This window comes from Corvus moneduloides, chromosome 14, assembly GCF_009650955.1.
Source record: "Corvus moneduloides isolate bCorMon1 chromosome 14, bCorMon1.pri, whole genome shotgun sequence".
Taxonomy (NCBI): domain Eukaryota; kingdom Metazoa; phylum Chordata; class Aves; order Passeriformes; family Corvidae; genus Corvus; species Corvus moneduloides.
Genome location: NC_045489.1, coordinates 12,058,777 through 12,084,339, shown reverse-complemented (window position 1 = coordinate 12,084,339; position 25,563 = coordinate 12,058,777). Strand labels below are relative to the sequence as shown.

The following is a 25,563-nucleotide window of genomic DNA, read 5'->3' as shown; positions in this document are numbered from 1 at the left end:
GTACATAAGCCAAAAGCTGAAGTACAATGTGAGAAACCAGATTAATCACAAATAAAGAGCAAATATATTATAGCAGATAATATATATTTTAAGCGTAGACAATGATCATTCATACTTCAGTTGTGCTTCTATTTATTTTCTATTAAACCAATTTTGCTAAACTAGAGGACCATGAGATGTGTATTATCAGTAAATAAAAAAGATCAGAATACAATGGAGCAAGACCTTTATGATTCACTAATAAACCATGAGAAAGAAACCACCATTCTGGAAGCATCAAACCTTCCAGCAGAACAAGATGCAATAAAATGTGTAAAAGGAGGAGCCAAGCTAACTTGGAGAGAGCTCCCAGTTCTCTAAAGCTGTGTACCTCATCTTAACTGAACAAGATCTAAATTAAATTAATTCCAAAATCTCAAGGTCAAAAAAACCCCCTAATACACTAAAGAGGAAAAGGAAAAATATAATGAAGTTTTTGTTTCTTCTTCCCCCTTTCATTAAAACACATCAGTGCAAAATACTGTCTACAGACATGAAGCCAGAGTTGCGCAGAGGAGAGAAATTCTGTTCTGCGTAGGCTGAGATAATTCTTGCACATGATACCCCAAAAGGGTGGCCCTGAATGAGAAGAGAGAATTTCTTTTAAGGTGTTGCCCTTGTTGCGTGGGTGTTGTTCACAGCAACAGTGCAGGGAACAGCGCACAGAAAGGACGTCTATAAAAACCACGGGTGCTGTCAGGAGCACTCAGGGATGGGCACCATGGAACCTTTACAGCTTTCTACTGTGGATTAACTGACATTTTGAATAACAAATCTTTTGAATTCTGTAGGGAAAGACAAGGTTTACCCTCGTGCCATTCCCCATGTCCTTGCTGGTTGCCAGGGGAGGAATACTGCAGGCATTCCCTTCAAGGAGAAAACCAAGCTAGTAAAATCCCTTCCCCTAATCCTTCCTACCCCAACAATGCAGAATATTGTTGAGTAAAAATGGAGTCATACTCACAGGCAGCAGATATAAAAGAGACTTCTGAAAGCAGTGGTTGTACACAGAAAGCAGTAACTGCTTTCCTTTTTTTAGACTTCATGGCTTATTTGTTTAAACCACTAAGAGATATTTGCATGTTACCCTTTTCTGACATGAAAAAATAATATAGAAGTAAATGCAAGAGCAAGTAGCACCTCTTGCTAACTTTCAAGTTTAATTTTAACTCATGGAATGCTTTAGCAAAGATCTATCACTTGATTTTACGTTTTTAAAGAAGTAAGGAGTATGACCAAAAATGATTTTACTAAGAGGTGGAAAGAAACAACAGAACCCCAACTATTATCTTTTCTTATTTTAAACTTCATCCCACACTTGACACAAATTTAGAACTGAATGCGGAATTACTCCTACTCTTCTCCTTCACTTATGACTCTTCCTTACCATGTTTTTCAGCAAAGGAGATTGTAAATGTTCCTGGTGAGGGTGCAGTGCAACAAGCAACATGTATGGTGCGTGCTGCAGGCAGCAGCCCCACCAGGTTGCGTGTTGCTGATGTGGTGACTGACACTTCAAGTCTAATTGCTAGATTTAAATGAAGCCTGCTGGGAGGTAAAATACCCCCTGGTCAGGACAAAGATCTGTGTTACACTCACAGTGATGATAAATCAGCCAGAAGCGAATGGATTCTAAGCCCTAAGATTACGGAGGTTTTTCAGCCACAGTTAAGTGTGGCTGTGGCACAGATGTGCCCATTCAGAGAGCACTGGCCCAGAGCTGGTGGCTTTAGGAGGCTTTTAAAAGGCAGGCTGAGGGAGATGGCAAAAGGCAAATGTAAATGTGAACTCGTGAGCATTTAATGATTGATCTAGTCCATCTGCAGATAGAAAAGCCTTTTCTCAGGAGAAAATATGGGTTTTTATTACTTTACGATGCCCAGGAAGAATGTGGTGATTCTTGATGTTTGTGTTAAAAGTCACTGCAGAATCCCAGGGAGCTGTTTTCCAGGGATATGCCAAGGGATGTGTATCTTCCATTTGTCAGGACTCTGATTTAGAGGGAAGACCATAGAGAGAGAAAACAGTATCACATGGGAAGACGAAGAATAGCATCTTGGCTTTAGAGAAACAAGGGGAAAAATTTCTTTTCTGACTTCAGCAGGTTACAAGAATAATCAGACACACACAAAAGCCATGTGTCCTGTGCATGGTAAAGATAAGAAATACGATGTAATGTCTCAAACAAGGGAAATTTGTTGAAAAGCAATCTAACCCCAGAATGATGGGTTGACTGTAAGACATAGAGGAATACTGGAAAAGCTTCCAAAGAAGGCACGGAAGGTTTTTATGACACTACTGCTTGCCCAGCAAACCATATTTTCTTGCGGAAATTTCAAAGATTGCAACAGACAGAAAAGCTGTGGCCACTTTCTGATTTCACACTCAACACTGTCTGAAATTGGTGGTTTTTGATGGGTATGGTCCGTGCTAAGTACAACCCAAAGAATTTTGCTCTGACTTTGGCCCTCCCTGTGGTGCTGCCATAGCTATTTTTGTGTGCAATCAGAGCAGAATTTGGACAGATGAAGACTTGAGAAGAAACATGAAGCATAACTTTGCCAGGCAGCTCCAAAGCTTACAGTATTTGCTCAGCTTGGCTCCAGGAGATTTTCAAGAAAAATCAACCGTACTGACTTTTATGGAATTCCAATGTGCTTCTTGTTTCAGCTGAAACAGTGCTAGTGCCATTATTTAGTGTTCATATCAATGAAAGACTGTGTGATGCTGATTTTCTTTCACCTTCTCAGCATGGATACTCAGACTATCTTTGATACTCCTACTACCTTTTTATTGTGGATCAAACCACCATCAAAGAACCCACACAGGAAACAAAATGAATTTAGATGCTTAAATAACTTATACTAATCTAGCCTGGGAGCAATGGGATGTTTGTTCTTGTATTACTCAAAAGGGCACCTCTAAACCAATAATGCAGCAAAGCCATGATGTTACACTCTTCTGCACACTTCGCCCTGCTGTGCAAAAGTAAGAATTTGCATTATCCTTTTCACCTCTGAAAAAAAGTTTGAAATGTGTCTTTCAATAATTTATTCATGCAGTGTAATTAAGCACAGAATCTGACTCAACTTAGCAGAGGCATGATTTCCAGCTCTGTGGTTTTTCACCTCTGAGAGTATTTACTATTTGCTTGCCAGTAATTACCACAACCATCTCCTGCTTTGAATTCTGGTACAGAAGAAGGTTTCCAATTTGTTTCCTGAATCTTAAAGGGAACTTAATTTTAAAACTCAGCTGAATGGAGAACTTCCATGAATCAGGTAATAACACCGTTTGCAAGATTTTCTTCTTGCTTGTTCACCAGGTTAGGCATTACTGGTTTCTGTCTAAAATGCCCTGGCCAGCATTCGTTTTCAGTCCCTGAAGTATTTTTTGTTGTTGTTTTTTAATACAGTCTGTGCCTAAAGGGACAAATGCTTGGAAGTGTTTATGTTTTTTCACTTGTTTCTTGGAAATCATGACCCATAGATAAAAAGAATACTTCTGCAACAATAATTTGGCACTTAAAGAGCTTCTAGTCTTACTGACTGTTTGAATTAATTTTTTAAACCCCATCACAGATGTCCATGTTTTATTCTGTGTATTTCTTATTACTTAACGTAAGTTGAGAATGATGGTGCATACTAGTATTATTGCACTGCTACTGTCATGAGATTATAATACACACAATTTAAACAATGACTTATTAAAAAGAAATGAAAATGGAATTTTAAGCCTATCTAGGAATTAGGGGTATTTGAGTAGTCATCTTTCAATAAATCCAAAATAAATATTTAAAATATGCCATAAGACATTTCTGTCTCTCTCTTTGAATGCTAATATTGATCCTATAACCTCAGTCTCCTCTCCGCAATGGTTTTATTTCAATTCTTACTAAAATTAGGCAGAATAATCCAATTGCATTGAATCCAGCTGTATTAGGACTTTGTGTTTGTTTAATCCAAGGCTCCTTCTCCATGGCTGATTTTGTGTTTGTTTCTATTTGACAGTTAAAAGGAAAACTAAAGCTTTTCTTGGGTACAAAATCGTGTAAAATCAGACCCAAAATGTACAACTAAAGCTGAAGAATAAAGAAGCACTAAAATCATCCCATGCCCCTTCCCTGTACAACTTCTTGCATCCAATTTGAAAAATTGGTATTTTTTCCAGGCAGTAATCTTAGTTTTACTGTTTTTCAGGATATTTTCACTTTCATTCTTTTGCTGCAAAGAGTCAATGTCTCTAGAGACAGACTGTTGCTTGCGTGCTTTCTAATCCACATTTGAATCAGAACCCATGACATATACCTATGCTTAATTTCACTTCACACATTGCTTCAGCTCTGAGGTAGAAACACTGTTTTGTCACGGCATTATGTGACAGATGTCACGTGCTCTGTGTCAGAAAACCTTCTGAGAGAGACAGCCCAGCTCTTCCAGAGCTCCAGGACCACAGCCCTTCTCACAGGAGTATGACCCTGTTCCAAGATCCTCTTAACAGCCCCTGATTGAAGAAGCTGCCATTCAAGGGAGAGAAGCAGCGAGAGAGATCTTTTTGCTTGTTTGCCATTTCCTAAGCCTGTGGCTGCTTCACTTTTATGTGGGCTAGCATGGGCCACAGCCACCCAAGGAGGCCAGGCAATGCATGGATGCTGAGGGTTAGCCATGAGAACCGCCAAAGGAAGAATGCAGGACAGGTGGAGCTGCCTGGACAGAGTCAAAAGCAGGAAAGCCAAAGGCCTCTGAAGAGACATTCAAGTCCTGGGCTGCACTGAGCCTGACTCTTTTAGGGGTTTTTTTTGCATGTGTGTGTCTTGCATTCCCACACCACAAAGCTGCTGCCCCAGTCCTGCTCCAGAGTTCCCTGTGTCAGACACAGCTGAGCACGGATTGTGCCTGAGCATAGATTTGGTGGCTCTGCCTTGCCTTTGCACAGGGGAAAAGAACCAGCTCTGCATTTACAGCCATGGGAATGTGCAACTGGAAGGAAAGTCCCGCAGCTGCAGCCAGGCACTGTTTCCACAAAGATTTACTACCAGTGACTTCCGATGCCTGACAATCTTCTCCAGAGTTCTCTGCTTCTGGTTTGGTCCTTGATTAATTAAGGGCTTGACACTGTGAAACTAAGAATTTTTCCCAACAGCATTATATACAGGAAAGAGCAATTATAGGCTTAGGATTGAAATCACTAAATGCACTACACACACACTGTTGGACTCATTCCACTGAACTAAATTAGTAATTAATGATATTTTCACCAAAAAGCTGAGCAAATACAGGAATAATAGTAAGTCAAATGTATAACATTGTGAGGCATGGGTTTCAAAAGAACAGGGGGCAAAGTTGCCAAGGCTCCTGTAGTTAGGTAACTACCTCAGCTCTTCTTTCCACTCAGCTGAGATGTCCCCAGCATTTACCACAGTTATACCCTGACCTTAGAAGCTGAGCACTTTTATCGTCATGTCAGAGTTCCTTTGTTATCAGGTGTTTGGTTAGAAGTTCATCAAGTCAACATTTATTTTTAACAACTGGATTACCAACAGGCATTGGATATGTCCCCGTTTCCCTGTTCCCTGATGCAGAGTCCCTGCCCTGGGGCTCTGGTATTTGCTGACTAACGAGAGTGACTGTAGCCTGTTCCCAGAACAGACCCCAGCCACAGCTCAGAGTTGTTACTGGGAACAGAAGAGGCAACACCCTGCACCAGCAGCGTGATAACTGGCGGTTTCAGATGAAGTTTTTCAAGTAAGCTGCTACAGGCAGAAAAGTGATCTGCACTGGCAGAGCCCTTGCCACAAGCAAGATCTTCTACAAGATCTTTCCACAAAAGGAAAGATTTTTTCCAGCACTTGGGCATTTTCCTTTGCTGCTCTAGAAGCTCCTCTGATGTCTTTAGCAGAAAGGTGCCAGGCCTGTTGCCACCATTCCTATTTAAAGACAGCCCCTGGACAAGTCAGGCAGCTGTGGACTGGATCTGAGAGAATATAGGGAACACACAATTTTCCAGATGGCCACTAATGTTCAAGCACGGAAGAAACATAGTCTGATTATTGCATTTTGACTACTCTATTGTACAAGCATGTTATGAACAAAAAAGTTATTCAAAAGTCTTAGTGGATTTCACTTTTTCTTATTTAACTGTTTTACTGTAAGCATGTAAAATGCCCCCCCAAATAATTTTTGTTGAAAATAAATCAGCCAGCATAGCAGTTTTTAACATCCTTCTGCTTCTTGACAATAAGACAGATGATCATGATGTTTAAGTTCTCCCCTTACTAGTTTAAAACTTTCCTCTTTGTCTCACAGTCCTTATGCTGAGAGATACTTCAGAGAGTTTGATTTTACAAGCAGTGAATACAGGCCTGGGTTCTTTTGTTGCTGGTTGGCTTCTGTATATACAGGATTTAATTATGGATGATCAGAACATCCTCCTTGCTAAACACTCTCTACAGGGCCAGTAGTGAAATACCCTCAACCACGTATCCTAGTCCACCACTTCATCCAAAGAATTTTCACTGGGGACTCACAAAATTACTGTTGCCCCAATGACTGGCCAACAGTACCCTTGGATGAGCTTAGCACTTTGGGAAGTCTTAGTGCAGGCTCCAAGGGGCTATAGTAAAAATAGGAGAGATTAAAGAATCTCTTTGTTTGCAATTTGAGTAAATACACCAAGAGTGAAGGAGACACAAAACCTGAACTATGCTCTTAAGACTTGGAGATAACAAAAGGAATCAGACAGGATAGTGAGTGGGAAAGCAGGGATTACCACTGCTTGTGTTGCTGCTGCTTGAATCAAAGGGCTGCCTCCGTTTTTTACTGGCATAGCTGAGCTGCCATGTATCTGCTGGCACGAGCACTCCATGGGAACACTCTGCTATTGATAAAAGGAACATTGTTCTCAGTTTAGTTTACATTGCTCCAGAAGCAGTTAAAGCAAAAAGATGTCACTCACCCCAAGAATATCCGAGAAGATGTTTATCAGCCTAATTATAGTGATCTGAATTCATGCATCACGATGCATCTATGTGGTTTTCCTGCAGATTACATTGGAAATGGAGCTTCTTGGAACAGGTCAGTGGCAACCATTTCATCAGCATTACATGCAAACTGGCTACTGAGGCAGGTTATTGCTGTATCACTAAACATGGATTTCTGGAATTTCCCACAGGAATATATTGCTCTGAATTAACAGCCTGGAAAAAAAGAAGCTTCTATCATTGGTATGCTGAGTGGCATCACAATGTGACTGTGAGTTGTCAACGGCCACTCTAAACTATTAGGGGTAAAGATGCTTTTTCCAGCATCTAGCCATAAGTGCTTAGGTGATTTGCAAATGGAGCCCCAAGGACTCACAAACAGCAAGCAGCAAAACAGATCCTCTGGAGAAGTCAGCTGCAAACTATCCAGTTCTTAAAGAGATTCAGAGATTTTTTGAGATTTTCTGAAGTTTTTTCCTAAAATTCCCAAAGAGTTGAAGTTGTTAGGGAAGGTGCATGTCACATAGGATGCATATGAAACATCTCTGGCTACTAGACTTCACTGCTGGAGGAACTGGAATTGTAGGAAATAACCCCAAAACATGCCAGCAAGGCTGTTCTGTGGCCCAAAGAGTGACGAGGTTTTCCTGCCTGAGAGGTGCCAGCTCAGCCTGAGAGCTGTTGTCTCAGGCAGGAGAAGTCAGTGATGTGACTTTGGTGTCACTGTGACTGGCAAGGACCTCCACTGCTGGAGATGGGCTCTGCTCTGTTTGGAGAGGGAAGGCAAAGCACAGCGGAGGAAATGGCTGTATTGCAGAACAGCAAAATGAAATACTGTTGTGGGAAGCTCGGTGTGCAAGCCAGGAAAGCACCATGATGGGGGATGGAGGGCACAGCTGGGGTAAGGAACATGACATCTGATGGGTCCCTGTACCACGCACAGGGCAGGGCTCTGTGTGTGCTGGTGCCTCACCACCATTCTCATGTTCAGATTAGATGTTAGGAAGAAGTTCTTTACTGAGAGGGTGGTGAGGCACTGGAATAGGTTGCCCAGAGAGCTGTGGCTGCCTCCTCTCTGGAAGTGTTCAAGGCCACGTTGGATGGGGCCCTGAGCAACCTGATGTAGTGGGTGCCATCCTGGCAGGGGCCTGGAATGAGATGATCTTTAAGGTCCCTTCCAACCCAAGCCATTCTGTGATTCTGTGTTCTCACACATGCCGTGGTGCATAGCAGCTTGTCTGCTGGGCCATCTGCTGAGCTGCCTGCTACTCAAATTAGGACTGCGACTCCTCATTCCTACGTGCAGCCTTTCAAATCTTACACCCTCCTCACTGCAAACCTTCTTCTCCTGCTTGATCCATTACATCATCCATCCTCACCAGCAGGGACTGCCTGTTAGGACAGGAGGTATTTGGCAGCTTTTGCATTGTCTCTCACCCCTCAGATCAATGCCCTCACCTGGGGAGAAGCATTACATGCACTGGCCTGCACTCTGTGTGCTGCCCCATCAAACAGGGTCAGCATTTCAGAGATGCTGCAGGAATCCCCCAGCCGGCAGCCAGCATCTGCTTTTGCATTCTGTATTTCTAGGTCCCCAGCACACTGTTGGCCATGAGTCATGCAAATCTTATGCCAGGCAAAGCAAAAATGGCTGCACCATGCATAGATTTTTTCTCTCAAATAGAAAGTGAGACGTTTCAGTGACAGTTTACTCTTTTTAAGAAGTTACCAATTTCTCTGCAACTCTGCTTTTATTTCTCACCATAATTTTATCTTGCTGAAAAATCTTTTTGTGGAAAATCTTGTGAGTGAGATGTTACACAAAATGAACAGAAACTGTGCATTTGAACATTCATATCCATTCATTGCCTCCACTTTCCAATTACAAGCTGGTAAATGCTGCAGTTGCTATACCACATACCATCTCTCCCAGTGTCACTGGAGCTACCAGGAGCTCTGATAATAATGGCAGATCTGGGGGTTTCCACTGGGATGCAAAATCCTCCTATCTGTTTTTCTCTTCCCACTCCCTTGTTGCAGAGGATCATGGGTCTGTACTTGATCTGCATTCAGTCAATTCATACAAAAGCTAAAGAGGAAAGCCTTGAGCTCAACCCTGATATTCAAGTTCAGTGTTTAACGGAGACAAGACATCACCAGTCACAAGGTACTGTTGTTAGTAGTAAGGAATATGTAGGAAAATAGACCATTTAAATGTTCCCCATTATTATGACCATAAATATGGTCATAATAGGTTAGAATTTGAGACTGTATTTTTTAGCTTCTGGTTTCTCTCTAGGCTCTTGTTTTCCTAAAGAACATGAGGTGCCATTTCTATCTAAAGTTTTTTTTCTGATGAGTCTAAGTACTTTGTACCTGAAACCTTTTCAGAGAGGACAAAGAGGTGTTCCAAGCAGATTCGTGCAAACTCATAAAGGCAAATGAAAGCTTCAGATCTAACCTGCAGTCTGACTGTGCACCTGCCTGATTCCAGCAGCTTATTAAAGCCAGTGTTCACTTGGCCTTTCTGTTCTTTATGGGTGCACTTGACTCTGAAGGGAAAAGTTTCGTGCTAGATGGTACAGACTCAGCTGTGCTACAACACTTCATTGCTGCTGCTGCTGCCTTGCAGGCTCATGTGCCTTTTCTTGTCATCCCAGCAAGGAGCCATGAAGATTGTGCACCATGAACTAAATCTGGAGTGATTCTGCACAACCATGTTTCCACTCAAAACAGGTACTCTGACTGCAGCAGCCCTAGCTGGAAGTCAGAAGTGACCAGCTGCCCTACAACAAACTGATCTTAGGCTTTATGCCCATTAATACTATAAGGTCTTTTATCCGAGTGCTTTCCTCTGCTCTTTATATTTTATTCATATGCATAGATGGCACATAAAATACCTTCTTTAAAAAAACCCCCGTCTCTGAACTAAAATCTACAACAATATGCTCATATAGAGATCCCAGTTCCATTTCCAAATCCAGTAAACCCGAGCAACAAGTCAAACTGAAACCTGTCTGTGGCTGCACAGTATGTTCTGAGCATATGAGAATTAGAGCCACCACTGCTGAAGTCTTCACATACCTCAGATTGCTAAACTACAGGCAAATTGTTCCTCAGACCTGTCACTGGGGTGCATCTCTATGGCTATCGCTCTCCATCACTGTGTTCTGGAAAGGACTGCACAGCTACAGCTTCACACAAGCTCCCCCTGACTCTTCACCTCCCAAACTCGTGTCACCTGCTCTCTAATGGCAAGTTTACTAAAGCAGCTCTGGCCCCATGACAAGGTAAGTGGCACAAGTGAGGGGAGTTCACAGTGACTGAGAGCAGCAATGTGAATATGCTTAATCTTCATCTAGCTAACTACAGCTTATCTGAAAGCTGGCCACGTCTGCCATCTTCTGCCTTGGCATAATTTCATCCAGTTTAACAACCCAGCTGTTTGCCCCAACAAAGAGCACAGGAAACATCCCTGCAGCCCATCTGGACTACTCTAACGGGTCAACTGCTTTAATCTACCAACCAGCACACCAAGTGTACTTAAAAGTTTTAGAAGATCATTTCAAGGACCTGGAAATATAATGAAAGGCAAACAGGTCCCATAGGAGGACAATATAACAGAACTGCAGAGGGTATAATTCATCCTTCATTCCATTTAGCAATGCTGCTGCTGCTGGTTAAAACTGGACAGTTTGCTGAGCATATGCAACACAGGCCTGGAAAGGACAGGCTGTAGGTTGCTCTTCTCCCAGCTGCAGACTTCTGTGGAGAAAATGCCTGGTAAAATCTTATTCTCTCCAAAGAAAGATAAATCATAGTAATTGCACTTTAGGGTTTGAGATAAATGCAGTCTTTGGCAAGGGTAAAGGATTTGACAGAGTCCAAATGAGGGTTTGAACTCCACAGGGGACAAGAAAGCCTCTAACACCCTCTCCTTCAGTGTGAGGCTGAATACTGAATACAACCAATTACAGCAGCAAACTCGTGATGAAAGTAAATAAACAACCCTGATGGATCCTAAACTACTTGTTTGTTTTCTGACACAGAAAGACAGACACACCCCAAGGTCTAAGGCACTAGGGGTTGGCTTGGGGCTGAAAATTAGGAAAGTATCTTATTAAACCAGCTATTCACATCTACCATATCAGGAAATGCTCCTAGTTTTTCAAATTCCACACCTTCATTCAAGGAGTGATTACAAAGAAAATTTAAAACCCTGTGCAATTTAGGATCAAGATTTGTTGCATCTTTGGCTCTCATTGTACCTCTAATTTAATCCTCTTCTATAAATTTTATGCTAAATGTGGGATTTTCTGGCATGCTTCAGATCCAAAGGTCTCTTGGGTAAGGGGAACATCTACTTGTTTGTTTGCAGAAAGGTAACAGATTTGTGGAACTACAAAAATAACACCAAGAAATCTCTAATAGGATTGCATGCACTGAACTGGTTTAGGTTCTTGCTGTGGGCTTCTTCCCTAACACAAAAAGAAATTAGAGGCCTCATATTATGTCACATGAAGAATTTGTTTGTAAGTAAACATATATACTTAAAGAGAAGATCTTCAGATTAATTACAAATGTGCTAAATTAACTCAGTGCCGTTCTGCGTCCTGCCGCCTGCCAGGGGAAGGTCTGACAGCTCCCAGCTGCTCTGCCTGGGCTCAGAGCTGCTGATGCTTCTGGGGGAGCAGCGGGGCCAAGGGCAAGGCAGGGCCCATCAGGGCACTGTGCCTGCCCACGGCGGTGCTGGGAGGGGAGAGGAGCGTGGTGCTCAAGGAACACAGCCCGGAGCTTCCAGCATCTGCCATAACATTTTGGAAATGAAGTCAGAGGCCTCCCTCTGCGAGGCAGGAGGCTGCTGGGCTCATTCCTGGGATAAGGGCTGCTTCTGCTCCAGCTCACACGGATGGAGGGAGGGCTGGGCTCTGCTTTTCACCTAAGTGGCTTGCAGTGCCCCCCATTTACTGCATGAGCCCCTGGAGCTTGAACAAGAGCTCATGGTGCCAAGGTACAGCAGGAGCATGCACAGGCAGCAGAGGAGGGTGAAATGCCCCTGCCCTTGTGCACGCTCCCAAGGCAGGCTCATGAAGACGTTCAGGCAGCCGAAGGTGCAGGCAGGTACATGGGGCTACTCACAAAGAGCCTGAGCTGTAGATCTGGTCCTTGGGAACCTGCCAGACTACCCCAAAAAGGACAATGGACTCAAATTTCCTGTTTTGTTTTTTTTCTCAAAGCTTGTTCCTCTGACAGATTTTCCCTTCCAAGCGTGCCTTTGCAGAGTGAATTTTCAGCAGTCCCTGTGTCCTTTGATACCTCCAAGTACCTGCTCAATTCACAGGAATGTGAGGTGCCACTGTTCTACTGTGTGCATATGTTCTTGCAAAGAACAAAGCTAAAAGACTTAGAACTCCCAAGGTGTCAATTTTTTATACTGTGACATGATCAGAAGTTCTGCTGTAATTTCCTTCTGAGTCGTCTGGGTTTAATGAGACTGAAGAGAATGATAGGAAGGAAAGAAATAATTATATATTCTCTTTTTTTTTTATTTTTCCCTCAACATGTCCCAAATGTCACCTTTGACCTGGCTTTCTATTTCTGGCATGGACTAAACTCCCTCTATTTATTTAACAGCCTACACACCATTACAGTAACATAGCAACAGTACTTTCAGTTGTGAATTTGAAAAAAAGCAAAGCAAAAAAAAGAACATATGAACATATTAAAACTGTTAAAGCATTGCAATCTAGTAACACTTCAATAAATGCTTCTCTTTTTTTGCCTTTAAATACCAGAATTATTAAGCTTCCAGTCTGCAAACCCAAAGGAGAGGGATGCACAGGGGAACCAAAGCAGTGTCACCACCACGAAGCCTGTTCTTCCTATGCCTATCTTATTGTTCCCTAACCTTTCTGTTTGTTTGTCTTAATGACGTTTCAGCGTGACTATTTCTCAGGCTCAGCACAGATGATAGCGGGAGTTTGGGGAGGATTCTGAAATAATGATGGGATTTAGCTGGTGGTTTTCCATCAGCTTTCAAAACCAGCTCCCCATTATTCTATAGTCCGTATCTCAAGGCTGATGTGACAGTTAGATGTCAAAAAGGACTATCTGAAAAAGTATAAAATGGAATTGGAGTAACAGTCCATTTTCAGCTGAAGTCCAAATCCCACAGTTTTTCCAGGAAAGTTAACCAGTGAAGACCTGTAAAAGTAGGCCTGGAGTCAGGGGAGGACAGAGCGAAAACATGTTGCAAACCTTTTTTCAGTGGGAGCAGCACACTTGAAAATCTCAAAAAACCCAATTCCCTGAGCTACTTGAGTGCTTCTTATTTTTAAACCTAAGGCCTCAGTGAGAATGCAATTATTTTCTTAGGATGGGTTCAAAATGTTGAACTTATTAAAAATAAAACTTCTTAAGCTTGCAAAGCTTCCACTATAAATATTAGTAAACAATCCAGATGATGTAGCTGGAACAGCAGTGAACACTTGGCGAAGGAGTTTATCACTTCTCCTGAAACTGTTTCTTCACTGCTACTGTAAACTCAGCTGGCATCTCTTCATATGTTTCTTCTCCTCCCATAGTGATTTGATCAGCTCACAGTCACCTCTGAATGCCAGGGGCTTTTCTGTGGAACTGGCAACAGCCCTTGGAAGCACAGCTTTACATCAGGCACACAGAGCCGGCTCTCCCAGTGCTTAGAAACCCAGGACTCTGGTAAACTTAGAGGCTCTACTGCTCAGTTTGTAAAGTCTGCAAATAAAACGTAGCTCATGCTTGTTCTGAACTATTGGCTCCTCCTTGGCACGACCAGTTCGTGTCAGCTTGAAAAAATGCCTTCACAACTGTAAAATCCTTGAACTTCTACAAACAGTTTGCAAGTCTGGTATGTAAAAACAGATTGTTCACAAACTATGTGCTCTGCTGACATTACAACAGTTGTGAAGTTAGAAAGGGTCCCCTCATGGCCATTATTCTGTCCAACAGAAATATGAATACATAACCCATGGTCCCGAGACTTGGGAGTCACAGGATGAATATTTATCACTAACAGGCCTCACAGAAAGTATTGTCTTTTTAAAAAAAGCATTGTCAAAAAAGAGTCAAAAACTTTCATATGAAAATCTAAGTTCCATTTAAATTAACACTCTCATTTAAGTAATTTCAAATTCATACTAATAACCACATTTTACTGCCTTTCTGTAAAATGCTCTATAAAAAGGGATCCTGGATAACTGAAATGTGCTGTTCAGGGCTTTTGTGGAAAGCAACAATGCAGTTTTGACTGCAGGGGTCAGGTGGGGCTTTTGGCATCAGGAGGGAAGGGAATAACAAAATCTCTAGGAACAGTTGTCTCATTCTAACAATTACAAAGCTATGAATGAATTAGCCTCAGAAAGGGACTAGGCATCAGTTGAGGTTTATTTTTAACAAGTACTAAGCTGCAACACATTTTAAAACTGAGTTTTGCATGGCTATGTGATTGTTGGTTTGTTTGTTTGTTTATTTTCCTGATGCAACACAAACTGAAACAAAGCAAGGATATTATTGTAAAGCAAAAAACCATTTAAAAGTTAAAGCATTGCATTTTATTTAACAATTAAATGAGAGAGAAGAAATTGTATTTTATCTGGCTGGATGGAATGTTTTGACATGCAAATTTTATTTCAAACCCAGCATTTTTTCCTTGTCTTATCACATTACTAATTCATTTCCAAATCAAATGAAAAGGACAAAAAAGCAAATAAAATGACTGTTTTTCTAACGAGTAACACTTTAGGAATAAACTTGTCCCTTTCCCAAAAACCTATCAAGTTTTCATAACAAATATTCATAGCATTTTAATGCATCATTGGTAGAAGTAATGTGCTTATCCATATTTCCAAAGTTTTAGTACTACAACAAAGACTTCACCAAAGTACAACTTGTAATGCATTTTCCTCTGAGCCATGTTTGACTGCATCACTTGTTTAATTACCACTCAAGTTAACATTTCCTTCTCTATTTCAAACTAGCGTGGGTTTTTTTAGGCTCTATTTTTGAATGCAAAGACCTGATAACTTGTGTGTTTCTGTTTTGAATAGAAACCAATAGCTGGACATTCCTGTGCACTGAAAACATGTAGCCAAAGATTAAGCTCGGGCTTCAGGACTATTATGGCTCCACCCAAATAAATAGTTCAAGGGAAATTATTCTGATATACTGGTTGCCAAGAACAGCAGTGTTTTTTAGAAATTATTTCTTTCTTAGAAGTCAACCTATCTCATTAAACATTGCATTTAAACTATCAAAACATCGTTAAAATGGAAGAAAACGGTCTAGAATAAACATTGCACTTAATCTACCAAAACAAGGTCTGATTTGCACATAGCTAATTACAAATGTTTAATTCCAGTGATGGAAACTCCTCCCTAACATAAATATTCTGCTGTTATTTTACCAGTGAGATCAATTTGCACAGGATTTCACAGAGAAGGGAACATGTAGACTGCCACACAGGAGCTCCTGTTTGAAAGCCTTCATTTTCTCTAAATTCAGTTCTTTTTTAATACACAAACCAGATAGACAGAATGCACACTGGATTTTAAAATGAAGTAACAACAGAGAAAAACATAGGTACAAAACTTAAAACTGGAATGAGCTAAAAGGCTCTGACAACTTTCTGCATCCGACATGACTCCTACATCCGCCCAGACTATGAACCAGAGTTACAAAACCTGTGAAAATTGATTAAATAAACTCAGGGAGCTCGGGATATTGATTCCAGACAAGTATGAAATTGGCCAGAATTCTCTCTTCAGAAGGGACAGGACTCAAGAGGCAAGGCTTTATAAGAAGCATTTGGAAATAAAAAGACTTATGGATAAAAATTAAATTGAAGTTTCATCTTGAGAGATATTTTTCAGAAACTTCCCCCAAACCAGCAGAAGAAGTACTTGAGCTCACAAAGCACTTGGGGATTTCTTTCAGGGGAGGGTGGCAGTGTCCTCTGGTGACAGCAGCCCAATGCTGGATCAGAGAGCAGATGCTCTCCATCCCACCTGCCCTTCGCAGTGCTCTGCAGCTCCTGTTCCTATTACTTGAGCAAATTCTTCCATAATTCTACTTTACTTTTTCTTCCTAGTAACTTCCTGTTTGTTCTCCTGATAAATACCAGAACTTCAGCTAAAAATGGAGAAGTTGTCTAGATTCTCTTATCTTCTAAACCCCCAGCCTTGGTGTGCTGCGGTTGGGTCCTGCCAGATCCCCCAACGGTCAGAGATGTCGGGCAGGGCTCTGCTGTGCCCTTCTGTTACTGCCCCACACACAGACACAGCAGGAGAGAACACTGCTCCACCAGCTCTGCTATCGGATCCATTGATTTACAGCCTTTGTCTTCCCAGACCAGACACTCCAAGAAGAAGTGTGGTAGAAGTGCAAGGCTACATTTTCTAATATGGGGTCCATTTGGGACTCTTGTTCTAGAAATGCTGACAAGGAATTTTGATTTTCAACAATGTTTGAAGAAATCAGTCACTCAAGTAAAGTGGGAAACTTGCCTTTTTTTGAGCAAGTGGTCTTCCCTCATCAATTTGTATAGTGCTGAAGATTAAAAATAGCTCTTCAGCTGGGGTACAGCTGTGCAGCGTTGACTTAAATGGAGCTGCAGTGACTCACAACAAGCAAGCATCTGTATATGGCCCTTTACTACTGCAAACCACGTAACTTAACTCTAAGAGCAAATAAACACCGGCAGGGCATTCAGTAGAGCTACCGCTGCTGTTCCTCACTGGTGTGACAAACAGTGGGACAGCGATTTGAGGAGAGCTTGCAATTAGCAGTGTGTTAAAAATCCCATTTCTTCCTCCTTGTCAGCGCATGAGCAATGTGTCTTCTCAATAGCACCAGTCTCTTATTTCATTAGACATTCTCTGGACCTTCTTCTATGTTGTTTTTCCTTTAATCATGACTTTTTGCACTGGCTGTGGTAAGTCCTTTGTTTTCAAGGCCATGAAACCATTCCTTCCTTCCACCCCCCCCCCCCCCCCCAATAAATAAACAACAAATAATAACCGTCAGTGATCAGATATATTTCCACATGGAAACTATCAAGGAGCCAGCTATTCAGTGCTGACTTTTCAGAATTGGGATGGATGTACTCAGCACCAATATAAGGAACTGTGAAACCCATCAAACTCGAAGCAGATTCCTCCATTACATCTAATTCCCACAGAGGCTGGTATTTATGATCTACTAACATCAACAGCAAAAATCTTCAGTGGGTTTTCCTCCTGTGGGGCTGAATGTCAAGCTATGCCTGAAACGTAACATTTTTGGTCTAGAGCAGGATGGACTTTACCTCCATCACCACCACTTCTTAGTTTTTGTTAGCAGCTTCTTCCTCTCTGTCTCCTGCCCCATACCCAGCTTCTCCCCAGCTTTGGGTGTTCCCTGGCACCCCTCAGGCCCACACGGACCTCTTCTGGTGAGAAAAGCTGGAACCAAGTGGGGAAATGAAAGCAGCACAGCTTTCAGGTCACACTTAGAGGACAAAGAACTGCAACACGCACCAAATACTCTCCTGGGAGACTCCTTGCACAACTGCCTCTTTAGATAGGCTGACGTGGTGGTTTCACGGTTCAAGTATCTGACAGAGAGAAAAGCATTGTCCATGCTGTTAAATCACTATTAGAGTATTTGCCTGCTGTAGCAAAGCTCCCTGTGCTTTCTAATGAATTCTCTGTGTTTAGCATTAAGCTCTCTGTTTTTACAGAAAGTTACACTTGGGTAATTAATCTCATGTTCGTTTCCTGCACAAGCAAGAGAGCAGCCTTTGTTAGGGAATGATAAGACACTTCTAAGAATAGTGCTACTAAGAGCATCGGCTTTGTAAGACATTACAGGAAAAATATAGACTCTTAGCACCTGCTTTTCACTTTCAAAGTTTTGAAAATAATGTTCTGCTTACCTAGAGGCAAATTCTGACTTGTTTATGCATAGAAAACTTAATGCTTTCATCAGAAAACAAATATAAATGAAGGTATACTTTGGTCTCTAGGCTCTAGTCTTGGAAAGATTAATTTATTTAATTTTATAAACACTGCAAACATTCCCAGTGGCTTCAGTGGGACTATTGCAGCTCCCAATCTCACAACCTGAATTCATTGCTTTGTCTGATCTGTTAACTACAGATTCCACTGAAATTAACTGGATTTTCTTAGTGATTGTAATAGGTGAAGGCTTAAGAATTTATCTGTGTGTAAAACACGGGACCCTCAGGTCGGACCTGACAAAGGCCGGACACTGAACTCAGGAAAATGTAAACTGGGAGACAACCCCCTGAGAGCAAGTGAGGCTGGGCAGTGTACGAGAGGTCCCATGAGCAGCAGGCCAAGCTGGCACTTCAAGCTCCCTGGAAGCGCCGGCTCAGACCATGGGCTTTTCCAGCTGAACACAAAGGGTGGTGTTGAACTCGGGGATTTATGTATGTTGTCAGTTCAGAGCCAGAGCCAACACCATTCTCCTGTAAGCGATTGACACTTGACACCTACTGAAGTCAGTTTAAACAGTCATTGTTTTAAAGCTCTGTTGTTTTTAAGCAGTCACTGTGGTTCAGCCTGAGCTATCTGCTACCCCAGTGCAAGATGCACAGCTGCCATGCTCTTGATACTCTATGAAAAATAGGGGAAAAGTAGTTTACAGCAGGTGAGAGACAATTTCCATTTGGTTTGTAGCATCCACTGTGTAACCAGTCATATGAGAAAGGACATTAAGCTTTGCTGTACTTGCAGCAGATTTCTTTCTGCTTTATTATGAACAAAGGACTAGCTTACCCTCCTAACCAGAAAACAAGGCCTAATCTGCAGAGATCTGGCTAATCTAGTGGCTGATGTTTGGAGAATAACATAGACCAAATTTCCCCTGGTTTTGTAGTGCAAAATCTGAGCAGAGCAGACTGCAAGTAGCCTCGTGAGCTGATCAGAGCCCCTGTTGTGACTATTATCTTGACTGTATAATGGGGGCTTTCAAATCCCAGCTTTATCACATTCTGTTTTCTCTACTTTGCCCTTTTATGAATATTGAGTCATCAAAAATAGCTTCACTGACAGAGTTACTAATGATATCAGCTGAGTGAATCAGTGGCTCTTACACTGTGCCTGCTATACAGTGCTATTAGTGCACTCATTACAAAATATAGCAAAAATTAGATGCCCATAATTTATTTGCAGCTCCCGTGAGACACATCATAGTGGTTATTTTAGAATTGGAAAATGCTAACTGAACAAAGCAAATATTCAGCCATTTCAATGCAATACTGTGGTCTAAAAGAAGAAACTCTGGCTTAGAATAAGTTAAAAATAAATTCCAACATCAGTAAATTATCCTTTCTGCTAGTTTTTAGCCAAAGAAAAAATACGCTACCAAATGACATCCACCATATTCTTCATGAGACAGTTATGCCTCATATTACTGGGAAAAGCTAACATCAGCACTCCAGAGAAAATGCTGATAAACAGAAGTGAATCCGACAAATGATGTAAGCTGTGCATACGGCTCGGAGCGCCAGAGACACGGCCAGTGGCATCCTTCGAGTACGGTGCAGAGCTCTGGGGGAAGTCAGGTTAGAAGGGCATGACTCAAATGGGTATTATCGGTTCCAAAAGTGTTACAGCAGAACAACATAATAACATGCCTGAAGAAGAACCATCACAAATGAGTATGCAAAATGGCCCACGAGGGGCTTAGATTTTTAATGCTGTCCCAAGCAAATTTTTAGGGGTCATTTATTCCTGCCCGGAGTGCTTTCCTCGCAGCCCTGCAATGAGACAGTTTCCTATGTTTGCAACACACATCCTTTTTTTTTTTTTTCCCCCCAGACAAACAGGCAAACAGATAGTGAATGAAACAAGGGGCCCATAGTGCAGTTGCAGATCTCCATGCAGGGCTCGCTTCAGCTCCCCAGCTCCCTTCACCTTTCAGCTATCAGGAACTTTACAGCACAGCATCTTCCAGCACCTCTTTATCACAGACCAAAAGCGAAGCTTTCTGCTAACAACTGCATCTGGCATTGGTAAATAAAACTATTGCAGATGTTGCCGTTAGCAAGTGTCATAGAAATTACAGAGCATCTTAACAAAGCTAAGCCCCAGAATCTAAACTATTAGAATTTTGGTTGTTCGGGTTTTTTTTTTTTTTTTTCTTTCTTTTTAGGATGTTCTTGTCCGTCCCTGGAAAAGTGACATCTGCAATTCTGTTACAATTCTGTTAGTTACGGCAACATTAACTGAAACCGAAATGTGGTTTTTAACCTAAGATATGTTGCATAACAGCTGAAGTATTATAATCTTACGAGCCGGGAAAGGTTAATTCCAGAGGGCACAAGAATGTCGGTGAAAACTAAAATACTCTGTAAGCGCATGGACTTGGAAATCTTTTTGTTTTGGTCCAAGGTGAAGCCGAAACGGACGAGAGATTTCAAAGGGAGAGTCAGACAGCGAGCACATGCCGAAATCCCTTTAGCGAGAAAAAAAATATCAGCAAAGCCTCTGCACTTACGTATCTCTTGAGTTTCTTCTCGGGGGGTGATTTGATGAGCCATCCGGTGCAAACCACGTCCCCCGAGCTCATCTTCCCCCCGGGCGCGGAGCGGCGGAGCGGGAGCCAGGGTGCGGGCTGCCTGTGCGTGTGTGCTTGTTCTGTGCGGGTGTGCGCGGGTGTGTGCGTCCGCCCGCGCGTGTGTGTGTGCGGGTGCGTGCGCTGGGATGCGGGTGCGTGCGCTGGGATGTGTGCGTGTGCGCTGGGATGTGTGCGCTTGGATGCGTGCGGGTGTGCGCGCCGTGCCCGCCCGTGTGTGCGCCGGTGAGTGCGGGCGTGTGTCCGCCCGTGCGGGTGCGCGGCCGTGTGTGTGTATTGTTCCCAGCCAATTCGCACTCGCAGCAATCAGCTTCCTTCAGCTGCGCTCTGCTGCGGCTCCAGCCCGCGGAAGAAGTCATGACATTGATCACTGACACGGCCAGCCCTCCCTCCGCCGCCAGCACAATGCAACACATCGAGCACGTGACGGGCGGCCGGGGCTCGCCGCCGCCGGCTGCGACAGCCCCGGCACCGGCACCGGCAGCGGGCGGCTCCCGCGCACCGCCCCGGACAGCCCGGCCCCGCACCGCGGGGTTGTTGGCAGCCCCTGCCCGGAGCCCCGGGGATGCTGGCTGTGCCTGCCCGGAGCCCCGGGGATACTGGCTGTCCCCGCCCGGAGCCCCGGGGATGCTGGCTGTCCCCGCCCGGAGCCCCGGGGATGCTGGCTGTCCCTGCCCGGAGCCCCGGGGATGCTGGCTGTGCCTGCCCGGAGCCCCGGGGATTCTGGCTGTGCCTGCCCGGAGCCCCGGGGATGCTGGCTGTGCCTGCCCGGAGCCCCGGGGATGCTGGCTGTGCCTGCCCGGAGCCCCGGGGATGCTGGCTGTCCCTGCCCGGAGCCCTGGGGATGCTGGCTGTCCATGCCCGGAGCCCTGGGGATGCTGGCTGTGCCTGCCCGGAGCCCCGGGGATGCTGGCTGTCCATGCCCGGAGCCCTGGGGATGCTGGCTGTGCCTGCCCGGAGCCCCGGGGATGCTGGCTGTCCATGCCCGGAGCCCTGGGGATGCTGGCTGTGCCTGCCCGGAGCCCCGGGGATGCTGGCAGCCCCTGCCCGGAGCCCCGGGGATGCTGGCTGTGCCTGCCCGGAGCCCCGGGGATGCTGGCTGTGCCTGCCCGGAGCCCCGGGGATGCTGGCTGTGCCTGCCTGGAGCCCCGGGGATGCTGGCTGTGCCTGCCCGGAGCCCTGGGGATGCTGGCTGTGCCTGCCCGGAGCCCCGGGGATGCTGGCTGTACCTGCCCGGAGCCCCGGGGATGCTGGCTGTGCCTGCCCGGAGCCCCGGGGATGCTGGCTGTGCCTGCCCGGAGCCCCGGGGATGCTGGCAGCCCCTGCCCGGAGCCCCGGGGATGCTGGCTGTACCTGCCCGGAGCCCCGGGGATGCTGGCAGCCCCTGCCCGGAGCCCCGGGGATGCTGGCTGTGCCTGCCCGGAGCCCCGGGGATGCTGGCTGTGCCTGCCCGGAGCCCCGGGGATGCTGGCTGTGCCTGCCCGGAGCCCTGGGGATGCTGGCTGTGCCTGCCCGGAGCCCCGGGGATGCTGGCTGTGTCTGCCCGGAGCCCCGGGGATTCTGGCTGTCCATGCCCGGCGGAGCGGGGTGGGCGAACCCCGCGGCTGAGCCGTGGGAGCGCTGGAGGCAGCGGTGACCGCGGAGGTCCCCGTGAGGTAACGTGGTGACCCGGCAAGAGAAGGGCTCTGGCCGGAGCGGGAGGCAAAACCAGCGCCGGTGGGGTCAGTCCGCATTGAAACCTCCACTGCAGCTTCCACCATTTACCAAACTTTGTCAGTCTGTGGATTTAGTGGTTTTCCCAGTAGCATTTAGCCCCCTGTATGGATTTAATAGGAATAAACTTGATTTTTCTGCTCACATTATCACAGATTTTTTAGAAATATACTTTTTCAGAAAGTGACTTCAAAGAGACTGTTTGCCTCTCCACTGTCACAAATAGAAAAATATGCCCACAGAGTGCATAACATTGCTGATATCCTTGCAGTTTGTGCCTCTTTCCAGGGTGGGAAACTCTTGCCTTTTCAAGGACAGGGCAATTTGTGTTCATTTTTCAGAAGACTTTTTAAACTCTGACTTAGTTAAAGTGGATGCAGTGGTTCTTCACTGATTTCACAAATCTGTTACTTCAGAGGAGTCTCATGGGCCCCTGACCAGGCACAGCACTTACAGTGCAGCCTGGCTCTGCAAGGTGTGATCAGCACCAGCAGGCCCATGGGAGAGTTTAATGTTTTCACAGAAGTTTTCAGGTCTCTGATGAGGCTCTTTAGCAGGGCAGGCTGCAGCAGCTGGCAGTGTCACTTCTGGAATCTCACAAACTAGAAACATGATTGTGTTTTTCAAGTTTTTAAGCAAAAGTGTGATGGCAATATGTATTTATTATATTTAATATAATATGTACTATAAATGGCATAACTGTATAAGTACAGGCCCTATGTAAATTTACGTAAAAATATAAATAAATCTGTACAAACTCATAGATTCCTGTTGCTAGTGCTTTACATTATCACTGGTCTCAAAAGAATCCTACGATAAACGAAAACTGTTCTGAATAAACTATAAACATATTTCAAATGTGCTCTGACTTTTTAAAATGTTTTGTTTGAGAGTGGTTTTCATGCAGTCTTGCAGTATTATTTAATTCCCAACCTTCTATTCTACTACCACCTTCACTCAGCTTCATTTATCCATTATCCACAGTGATGTTTTAACAACTTCACATGTTTAATAGCAGATTTGTGAACAAGGCTTTGCAACACTTCTTCTTGAAGAGATAAATCCAGCCATGGAACTTATTTAGGGGAGGAAAATCACACTTTCCTTCCATATGTGACTTGCCTGTGTCACCCTGACAGATACAGTAGCCTTAAATTAAAGGCTTTAAAACGTCCAACTGCCAAAATAAAATGAATTAGGATACATTTCATGTGTTATCCCTGCAGTGTCCTAACAATATCCATTTTTTACTGGATCATCCTTCAGACAGATGGCTTCCCTTGTGCAGCTGCATAACCACTTGCAGAAAGGCAGCAGAAGGAATGGGGAGGGGGCAGGACAGGGGAAAAAGAAGACTGGGCTACCAGATGAATTTAAATATTGAATAGCAGACTGTAGCCTTAGGCAGAGCTCTGGCTCTGTCTTTGCTGTGGTCAGTGATAATGCTGCTTAAATCACCAGCAGTCTCCATCCTTGTCCCTGCATTTCTGCCGTCACCTCCACTGCACAGACATGGTGTATCTGTGTGCCTGCATGAGGAACTGAATCACAAACCTGACTGTTTGGAAAAGAATGAGTCAAAAAAAGAGAGACATTATTTTCCAGCTGCATCAGGACTAGTTTCTTGATCTGATAAATGCTGTGGCCAGCTATAGCACTCATACCTTATCAAGGAAGGGGGTGATGCAGGGGCAATAAGAAGAAATCAGCAGTTGCTTAAATTGGCACTTCTGCCCAAAACCCGCCTGCTGAGTGGTAGCCATGGTGACAGGGAGGGGTGCAGTGATTCTGTTCCCTACTCGATGTGTCACTTCTCTGTCAGACGGCCCCTGTCCTCTGGAACTGCTGGAACGGCTCAGCTGCCTGCAAAGCACCTGCTCAGCTACTCGCACTCAGCATATTCAGAATAAATAAAATCTGTGCCAGTTTACTTACGGTGCCAGTGGCCTGAGGAGAAATACAGGAAGCCATAATTAAGCAGAGCATGTGGGGGTTAACGTGTTTGTTATGAAAGCTGCTGTGCTTTCTTGGTATTTGTGCTCCAAACATTAAAAGAGCAAATAAAGTTATTTTCTCACCCTGACAACTTTCATTGTGCTGATAATGTATCGCTCACACATGTGTTTGACAATAACAGGCTTAAAAATGAATGGTATCTCATCCTGATGGAAGAAGTGGGATTTCACTTTTGTCCTGCTCCATGCACAAAATTTTCAGCCACATTTAAATTAAAATGGTGAATTATAATTATGATGGTGAATGACAGCATCTTAATTTTAAAAACCCTACAGTTGAAGACTTATGTAGAGGGTGCACTGAGGTTGGAAACAGAATGGGAAGTTCTCAATCCTCTCTTCTGCTGCTAAACAGGTTTTTTCTCCCTTTCCTAAGTACATTATCCCAGAGGTGCTAGCACTGTCACGGATTGGCTTGGCCTTGGCCAGTGGCATGTCCATCTTGGAGCTAGCTGGCCTTGGCTCTGTTGGGCATGGGGGAAGGATCTGGCAGCTTCTCATAGAAGCCACCCCTGTAGCCCCTCTGCTGTCCAAACCTTGCCACACAAACCAACACTGCCCTCCACCAGACTAACCTCATATGTGCCACTAGCAAAGATCAGAGCAACCATGGTCAGTTTGACCATGGATGTGAGCGCAATTCACATCAGCCAGATCCCTAAGAGGAATTCACTGCTTGTCAGGGAAGTACTGGTCTACTCCTTTCATTTCCTAACTTAGGCTACTGATGTTTCAGAGGAAAAACTTGACTACTAATAAAGCAGAAGAGATGACGGGAATTGATGAAGCATTGATGGGAAACTCCTTCATGACTCTACAGATCACTGATAGAAGTGTGCTATTTAAGCTTATCCATTTCCATGTTGCACAGCAACTGGTGGTGTTATTATTGAGAGTAGCGAAAGTTCTTATTTCCTTGTGCACAAATGAATAATCAGGATGGAGAGGATGGGAAAAATCAGAAGGACTTATTTCATTCACAAATTTATAGGTATAAGAGGAGGAAGGGATGCCAGAGTTGTCTCAACTGACATTTCCACAAGCAGATAGTTTTCTGAGAATCTAGCTTCAAACTTAATTTACAGCACCACACAGGCAGTGTGAAGGTTGAGGTGCATGCAAAAGACAGCCATAGCCCTGGGAGAACAGCCTTTTTCTCTCATCTAGCAACTGATCCCTGTTTACATATGGAACTCGCACCAC

General features: G+C 44.1%; 1 protein-coding gene across 3 annotated transcripts in view; it reads right to left on the bottom strand.

The window, feature by feature from the left end:
- GAB3 (GRB2 associated binding protein 3) overlaps positions 1 to 20,738 on the bottom strand; it is a 66,066-nt gene extending 45,328 nt beyond the window's left edge. For all 3 annotated transcript variants that reach the window (XR_004243018.1, XM_032123966.1, XM_032123968.1), the window contains exon 1: positions 20,555 to 20,738. Coding sequence is in view for 2 of the 3 variants with exons in the window: in XM_032123966.1 (XP_031979857.1) it covers positions 20,555 to 20,626 (72 nt within the window). In the remaining variant the exon portion in view is untranslated. The remainder of the gene's footprint in view (positions 1 to 20,554) is intronic.
- Positions 20,739 to 25,563: the final 4,825 nt, after the last annotated feature.